Source organism: Carcharhinus amblyrhynchos, unplaced genomic scaffold (assembly GCF_965287045.1).
Source record: "Carcharhinus amblyrhynchos unplaced genomic scaffold, sCarAmb.v2.hapA scaffold_718, whole genome shotgun sequence".
NCBI lineage: Eukaryota > Metazoa > Chordata > Chondrichthyes > Carcharhiniformes > Carcharhinidae > Carcharhinus > Carcharhinus amblyrhynchos.
In genome coordinates this window covers 66310-75000 of record NW_027650458.1, presented here as the reverse complement: position 1 = coordinate 75000, position 8691 = coordinate 66310, and the positions used below count along the sequence as shown (strand labels likewise).

Sequence of the window (8691 nt, the reverse complement as noted above, 5' to 3'; positions counted from 1 at the left end):
TTTTCAAGAAGGCCAATTGGAATTGTCCAGGCCTTTGCAGCGTTGTGGCGACTTGTTAAGGCCTCAAATGTCTTCTGGTGACTCTGTTTTCTCTTCCCCCACCTCCCCACCCCCCCCACCCCATGTCAGGAGTGTGATGACCCCTGTTGCAACGCCACCAGTTGCAAGTTGGTCCCGGGGGCAGAATGTTCATCGGAAGGTGCCTGCTGTGCCAACTGCAAGGTAAGAGTTCGCCATTCCGCGTGGGCACGTGCTCGATTCTCGGCCTAGCATCTTGGCGGCGGGGATAGAGCCACTGACAGGAGGGCCACAGTCGAGGAGATTTGCTTCCCAGTCCAATTTAACCATCGACTGTGGTGAGATTCGAATCTGGAAAGGAAGGGGCTTGTGCTTTACCAGTCCAGCCACCTCTACCTCAGCCCTGTGACCTATTCCCAGAGAGGGCAGGCCTCTTTATGAGGCGGTGCGGTAGCATTGTGGGTTAGCACTGCTGCCTCACAGCACCAGGGACCTGGGTTCGATTCCCGGCTTGGTTCACTATACACGGAGTTTGCACGTAATCCATCTCGTGCCTGCGTGTTTTTCCTCCAGGTGCTCTGGTTTCCTCCCAAAGATGTGTAGGTTAGGGTGGATTGGCCGTGCTAAATTGCCCCTTAGTGTCCAAAGATGTCTAGGTTCGGGTGGATTGGCCATGCTAAATTGTCCCTTAGTGTCCAAAGATGTGTAGGTTAGGGTGGATTGGCCGTGCTAAATTGTCCCTTAGTGTCCAAAGATGTGTAGGTTAGGGTGGATTGGCCATGCTAAATTGTCCCTTAGTGTCCAAAGATGTGTAGGTTAGGGTGGATTGGCTGTGCTAAATTGTCCCTTAGTGTCCAAAGATGTGTAGGTTAGGGTGGATTGGCCATGCTAAATTGTCCCTTAGTGTCCAAAGATGTGCAGGTTAGGGTGGATTGGCCATGCTAAATTGCCCCTTAGTGTCCAAAGATGTGCAGGTTAGGGTGGATTGGCCATGCTAAATTGCCCCTTAGTGTCCAAAGATGTGTAGGTTAGGGTGGATTGGCCGTGCTAGATTGCCCCTTAGTGTCCAAAGATGTGTAGGGTTGGGGGATTGACGATAAATTGCCCCTTAGTGTCATACATAGAAACTCAAAGCAGGAAGAGGCCATTCAGCCCTTCCCAGCCTGCTCCACCATTCATTACGGTCACGGCTGCTCATCAAATCCAATATCCTGATTCCTCCCCCCCACCAATATCCCTCAATCCCTTTAGCCCCAAGAGCGACATCTACTTCCTTCTCTTCATTGGTCAGAACATTGAATACAGGAGTTGGGGACGTCTTGTTGAAGTTGTACAAGACATTGGGAAGGCCACACTTGTGTACAGTTCTGGTCACCCTATTTATAGAAAGGATATTATTAAACTAGAAAGAGCGCGGAAAAGATTTACTAGGATGCTCCCGGGACTTGATGGATTGGGGCGAGGCTGGATAGACTGGGACTTTTTTCTCTGGAGCGTAGAGGGGTGATCTTGTAGAGGTCTATGAAATAACGAGGGGCCACAGATCAGTTAGATAGTCAATATCTTTTCCCCAAGGGAAGGGGAGTCTAAAACTAGAGGGCGTAGGTTTAAGGTGAGAGGGGAGAGATACAAAAGGGTCCAGAGGGGCAATTTTTTCACCCAGAGGGTGGTGAGTGTCTGGAACGAGCTGCCAGAGGCAGTAGTAGAGGCGGGGACAATTTTGTCTTTTAGACCATTACATGGGGACGATGGGTGTAGAGGGATATGGGCCCAACGTGGGCAATTGGGATTAGCTTACGGATTTAAAAAGGGAGCAACATGGACAAGTTGGGCCGAAGGGCCTGTGTCCATGCTGTAAACCTCGATGACCCTCTATACCATCCTCGGAAGGTGACGCCCCAGACTGTGGGGCACTCCCTCAGTCCCGAAATAGGGGGAAATTGGGCCTGGAATATGGGCTGGGGGCTGCCTGACGGGAATCGAACCCAGAGATCGACTGAAGGCAAGACTTTGACTTGCACCCTGGCCCAGCCCAGGAGAGGGCCAACGGTCAGAGGTCACGTTTGCTTGACGCCATTATTTTGACCCCCCCTCTCCACAGCTGAAACCCGCGGCTACTCTCTGCCGCCCCCCTCTGGGAGACTGCGATTTGCCGGAATACTGCACCGGATCCTCCCCCTACTGTCCCCCAAATGTCTTCCTCAAGAATGGCCACAGTGCGACGAAGCCAAGGCCTACTGCTACAATGGAGCCTGCCTCACTTACGAGCTTCAGTGCCAGGTTCTCTGGGGACCAGGTGAGTCCACGTTCAAACATCATTTCAGTGATATCTCTGTATCCTATCTCCCTCCTCCAGCCCCCCACTACACCCCCTCCCTATCTCTGTAACCCCCTCCAGTCCCCTACACCCCCTCCCTATCTCTGTAACCCCCTCCAGCCCCCTACCCCCCCTCCCCTATCTCTGTAACCCCCTCCAGCCTCCCTACACTCCCTCCCTACCTCTGTAACCTCCTCCAGCCTCCCTACACTCCCTCCCTATCTCTGTAACCTCCTCCAGCCCCTACACCCCCTCCCTATCTCTGTAACCTCCTCCAGTCCCTACACCCCCTCCCTATCTCTGTAACCCCCTCCAGCCCCCTACACCCCCTTCCCTATCTCTGTAACCTCCTCCAGCCCTCTACACCCCCCTCCCTATCTCTGTAACCTCCTCCAGCCCCCTACACCCCCCTCCCTATCTCTGTAACCTCCTCCAGCCCCTACACCCCCTCCCTATCTCTGTAACCTCCTCTAGCCCCCTACACCCCCTCCCTATCTCTGTAACCTCCTCCAGCCTCCCTACACTCCCTCCCTACCTCTGTAACCTCCTCCAGCCTCCCTACACTCCCTCCCTATCTCTGTAACCTCCTCCAGCCCCTACACCCCCTCCCTATCTCTGTAACCTCCTCCAGTCCCTACACCCCCTCCCTATCCTCTGTAACCCCCTCCAGCCCCCTACACCCCCTTCCCTATCTCTGTAACCTCCTCCAGTCCTCTACACCCCCCTCCCTATCTCTGTAACCTCCTCCAGCCCCCTACACCCCCCTCCCTATCTCTGTAACCTCCTCCAGCCCCCTACACCCCCCTCCCTATCTCTGTAACCTCCTCCAGCCCCTACACCCCCTCCCTATCTCTGTAACCTCCTCCAGCCCCTACACCCCCCTCCCTATCTCTGTAACCTCCTCCAGCCCCTACACCCCCCTCCCTATCTCTCTCAAAGCTGTAGAATAGTCATCTTGTGTATTCACTCCTGTGGTTGTTTTGGGAGGGTGGGTGGCGGTTGGGTTATACTGACCAGTGAGGGAGTGGGATGTACTGACCAGTGAGGGAGTGGGATGTACTGACCAGTGAGGGAGTGGGATGTACTGACCAGTGAGGGAGTGAGATGTATTGACCAGTGAGGGAGTGAGATGTATTGACCAGTGAGGGAGTGAGATGTATTGACCAGTGAGGGAGTGAGATGTACTGACCAGTGAGGGAGTGGGATGTACTGACTGGCGAGCGAGTGGGTTACACTGACCGACGAGGGAGTGGGATACACTGACAGGCGAAGGAGTGCAATACTCTGACCGGCGAGGGATTGGCTATACTCTGGCAAGGGAGTGGGATACACTGGCAGGCGAGGGAGTGGGATACACCGACTGTCGAGGGAGTAGGATACACTGGCAGGCGAGGGAGTGGGATACACCGGCAGGCGAGGGAGTGGGATACACCGGCAGGCGAGGGAGTGGGATACACCGGCAGGCGAGGGAGTGGGATACACCGGCAGGCGAGGGAGTGGGATACACCGGCAGGCGAGGGAGTGGGATACACCGGCGGGCGAGGGAGTGGGATACACCGGCAGGCGAGGGAGTGGGATACACCGGCAGGCGAGGGATTGGCTGTACTCTGACCACTCTAATCTTCTCCCAGGTTCTGTCAAGCCCACGATATCTGCTTTGCCCTGGTGAATAAGAAGGGGGACAAGTATGGGAACTGCGGGGAGCTCCCAGACGGCACCTTCGTGAGCTGCTCTGCCGAGTGAGTGAGGTTCCACTTTCTCCCCCTGCCCTCCTCCCCCCCCGTCCCCCCATTCGGCCCTGCTCCACCATTCATTATGAATTCACGGCTGGTTATCAAATTCAATATCCTCATCTCCCCCTAACCCTCCCATATCCCTCCATCCCTCTCGTCCCAAGATCACTATCTAATTTCTTCTTGAAACCACACGAGGTTTTCGGCCTCAGTTGCTTACGGGCGGCGCGCAGGCACAGGGGTGATGCCGCTGTGAGGCAGCAGCGATTCCCCACTCGCGTCACTGCCTGAGAGAAGTCTGCATCTTCTCCCCCTGTGTCTGCATGGGTCTCTGTCTCTCACTCTATTTCTCGCTCGCCCCGTCCCTCCCCCTCGCCCCCCCCGTCCCTCCCCCTCGCCCCCCCCCCCCCCCCCAACCCCGCCGTCCCTCTCTCTAACACGTCCCTTAAACCCACTTTCTGTGCCTGAGCTGCTATTCGCCTGTCGCCGACATATCCCTGTGCGTGTGGCTTGGGGTCAAATTTTCTCTGCCCGCCTTTCTGTGCAGAGCTGAAACAGAAGACATGTAAAGGTGTTATATAAATGCAGACGGTTGCTGAATGGAACCACTCCAGTGTTTGGTTAGGGTGGCACGGTGGGGTTAGCGCTGCTGCCTCACGGCGCCAGGGACCCGGGTTCGATTCCCGGCTTGCACCTGCGTGGAGTCGGCACCTTCTCCCCGTGTCTGCGTGGGTTTCCTCCGGGTGTTCCGGTTTCCTCCCACAGTCCGAAAGATGTGTAGGTTCAGGTGGATTGGCCGTGCTAAATTGTCCCTTAGTGTCCAAAGATGTGCAGGTTAGGGTGGATTGGCCGTGCTAAATTGCCCCTTAGTGTCCAAAGATGTGTAGGTTAGGGTGGATTGGCCATGCTAAATTGTCCCTTAGTGTCCAAAGATGTGTAGGTTAGGGTGGATTGGCCGTGCTAAATTGTCCCTTAGTGTCCAAAGATGTGTAGGTTAGGGTGGATTGGCCATGCTAAATTGTCCCTTAGTGTCCAAAGATGTGTAGGTTAGGGTGGATTGGCCATGCTAAATTGTCCCTTAGTGTCCAAAGATGTGTAGGTTAGGGTGGATTGGCCGTGCTAAATTGTCCCTTAGTGTCCAAAGATGTGTAGGTTAGGGTGGATTGGCCGTGCTAAATTGTCCCTTAGTGTCCAAAGATGTGTAGGTTAGGGTGGATTGGCCGTGCTAAATTGTCCCTTAGTGTAACCCAAACAGGAATGTGGGGGATTTTCACAGTAACTTCATTGCGGTGTTAATGTAAGCCACTCCTGTGACACTAATGAGTGAACGATGTTGTTTGCAGGGATGCCAAGTGTGGGAAGATCCAGTGCCAGGGAGGGAATGACAGACCAATCCTGGGATCGAGTGCAGAAGTCCTGGTGACCAATATTAGGGTTGGCCAGGAAGAGTACAGCTGCCGCAGAACATTCTTCAACTTTGGGGATGATATTGCCGATCCTGCGATGGTAATGCCAGGGACGGCATGTGGCAAAAACAAGGTACAGGAACTGGAGAGGTCAGAGGGTCAGTGCCGAGGGAGTGCCGCACTGTGGGAGGGTCGGTGCTGAGGGAGCGCCGCACTGTGGGGAGGGTCGGTGCCGAGGGAGCGCCGCACTGCAGGAGGGTCGGTGCCGAGGGAGCGCCGCACTGTGGGAGGGTCGGTGCCGAGGGAGCGCTGCACTGTGGGAGGGTCGGTGCCGAGGGAGCGCCGCACTGTGTGGGGAGGGTCGGTGCCGAGGGAGCGCCGCACTGTGGGGAGGGTCGGTGCCGAGGGAGCGCCGCACTGTGGGAGGGTCGGTGCCGAGGGAGCGCCGCACTGTGGGGAGGGTCGGTGCTGAGGGAGCACCGCACTGTGGGGAGGGTCGGTGCCGAGGGAGCGCCTCACTGTGGGAGGGTCGGTGCCGAGGGAGCGCTGCACTGTGGGAGGGTCGGTGCTGAGGGAGTGCCGCACTGTGGGAGGGTCGGTGCTGAGGGAGCGTCGCACTGTGGGAGGGTCGGTGCTGAGATGGATTTGTCTGGAGGCGTTGAATGGCTCCTATTTTTAACCCCCATTCTTTCCACTAACCCTCTTGTTCTCTCTTTAGGCGTGTGTTAATAGAACTTGCCAAGATATCTCCATCTTCAAAGTCGATGAGTGTCTCCAGAAATGTCATAACCACGGGGTAAGATAAATCCTCCAGATATCAACATTCCCATTCACTCCCATTGTACACAATCCTAATCCCAAACCCCTTCCCGTTCACTCCCATTGCACGCAGTCCCAATCCCAAACCCCTTCCCGTTCACTCCCATTGTACGCAATCCCAATCCCAAACCCCTTCCCGTTCATTCCCATTGTACACAATCCCAATGGATCAAACCCCTTCCCGTTCACTCCCACTGTACACAATCCCAATCCCAAACCCCTTCCCATTCACTCCCACTGTACACAATCCCAATCCCAAACCCCTTCCCGTTCACTCCCACTGTACACAATCCCAATCCCAAACCCCTTCCCGTTCACTCCCACTGTACACAATCCCAGTCCCAAACCCCTTCCCGTTCACTCCCACTGTACACAATCCCAATGCCAAACCCCTTCCCGTTCACTCCCACTGTACACAATCCCAATCCCAAACCCCTTCCCGTTCGCTCCCATTGTACACAATCCCAATCCCAAACCCCTTCCCGTTCACTCCCATTGTACACAATCCCAATCCCAAACCCCTTCCCGTTCACTCCCACTGTACACAATCCCAATCCCAAACCCCTTCCCGTTCACTCCCACTGTACACAATCCCAATCCCAAACCCCTTCCCGTTCACTCCCACTGTACACAATTCCAATCCCAAACCCCTTCCCGTTCGCTCCCATTGTACACATCCCAATGCCAAACCCCTTCCCGTTCACTCCCACTGTACACAATCCCAATCCCCCTTCCCGTTCACTCCCACTGTACACAATCCCAATCCCAAACCCCTTCCCGTTCGCTCCCATTGTACACAATCCCAATGCCAAACCCCTTCCCGTTCACTCCCACTGTACACAATCCCAATCCCCCTTCCCGTTCACTCCCACTGTACACAATCCCAATCCCAAACCCCTTCCCGTTCACTCCCACTGTACACAATCCCAATGCCAAACCCCTTCCCGTTCACTCCCACTGTACACAATCCCAATCCCCCTTCCCGTTCACTCCCACTGTACACAATCCCAATCCCCCTTCCCGTTCACTCCCACCGTACACAATCCCAATCCCCCTTCCCGTTCGCTCCCACCATACACAATCCCAATGGATCGAACCCCCTTTTCCCTTTCCGTTCCCCCTGTGTTGCTGACCTCTCTGTCTCTGTCTCTCTCTCCTAGATATGTAACAGTAACGATAATTGTCACTGTGACACTGGCTGGGCTCCCCCCCACTGTCAGAGCGCTGGTTATGGGGGCAGTTTGGATAGTGGACCCCTGCAGCAACCGGGAGGTAGGTACCCCTCGGCCGGTGTTTACTGATGACCCTCTACTCTCCCCCGGTGCGGCTCTGCGCAGAATTGTTGCAAGTATATTCCCGATAGGATGGACATTCACAATTCTCCTGTCACCATCTCTCCTAATCTCCCTCCCCCTTCTCTCCCGCCCGCCCTCTCCCCCCTGCCCTCTCCCCCTCTCCCCCTCTCATAGAACATTACAGCGCAGTACAGGCCCTTCGGCCCTCGATGTTGTGCCGACCAGTGGAACCAATCTAATGACCCTCTACCCTAAGCTAGTCCAATGTTATCCATATGCCTATCCACTGACCATTTGAACGCCCTTAAAGTTGGCGAGTCCACAACTGCTGCAGGCAGGGCATTCCACGCCCTTACTACCCTCTGAGTAAAGAACCTTCCTCTGACATCCGTCCTATAATTACCACCCCTCAATTTCAAGCTGTGTCCCCTCGTGTTAGCCATCACCATCCGAGGAAAAAGGCTCTCACTGTCCACCTCTGATCATCTTGTATGCCTCAATTAGGTCACCTCTTAACCTTCTTCTCTCTAACGAAAACAGCCTCAAGTCCCTCAGCCTTTCCTCGTAAGACCTTCCCGCCGTACCAGGCAACATCCTGGTCAACCTCCTCTGCACCCTTTCCAATGCCTCCACATCCTTCCTACAACGCGGTGACCCAGAACTGTATGCAATACTCCAAGTGCGGACGCACCATTTGACAGGCTTGGTTTCATCGGTCAGAATACAGGAGTTGGGACGTCTTGTTGAAGTTGTACAAGACATTGGTAAGGCCACACTTGGAATACTGTGTACAGTTCTGGTCACCCTATTATAGAAAGGATATTATTAAACTAGAAAGAGTGCGGAAAAGATTTACTAGGATGCTACCGGGACTTGATGGATTGAGATACAAGGAGAGGCTTTTTTTCTCTGGAGCGTAGGAGGCTGAGGGGTGATCTTATAGAGGTCTATAAAATAATGAGGCGCATAGATTAACGAGATAGATTTATAGAATCCCTACAGTGCAGAAGGAGGCCATTTGGCCCATCGAGTCTACACTGACCACCATCCCACCCAGGCCCTATTCCCGTAACCCCACATATTTACCCTGCTAATCTCCCTGA

At 54.7% G+C, this 8691-nt stretch overlaps 1 protein-coding gene across 1 annotated transcript in view; it reads left to right on the top strand.

Moving 5' to 3' along the window:
* Positions 1-8691, top strand: part of LOC145339879 (disintegrin and metalloproteinase domain-containing protein 12-like) — a gene marked incomplete at its 5' end in the record, with an annotated part of 35227 nt that overhangs the window by 5138 nt on the left and 21398 nt on the right. Inside the window, 7 exon segments of the mRNA XM_080184416.1 lie at positions 130-222; positions 2120-2231; positions 2234-2318; positions 3967-4074; positions 5412-5607; positions 6193-6270; positions 7454-7565. Coding sequence (XP_080040542.1) covers positions 130-222; positions 2120-2231; positions 2234-2318; positions 3967-4074; positions 5412-5607; positions 6193-6270; positions 7454-7565 — 784 coding nt within the window.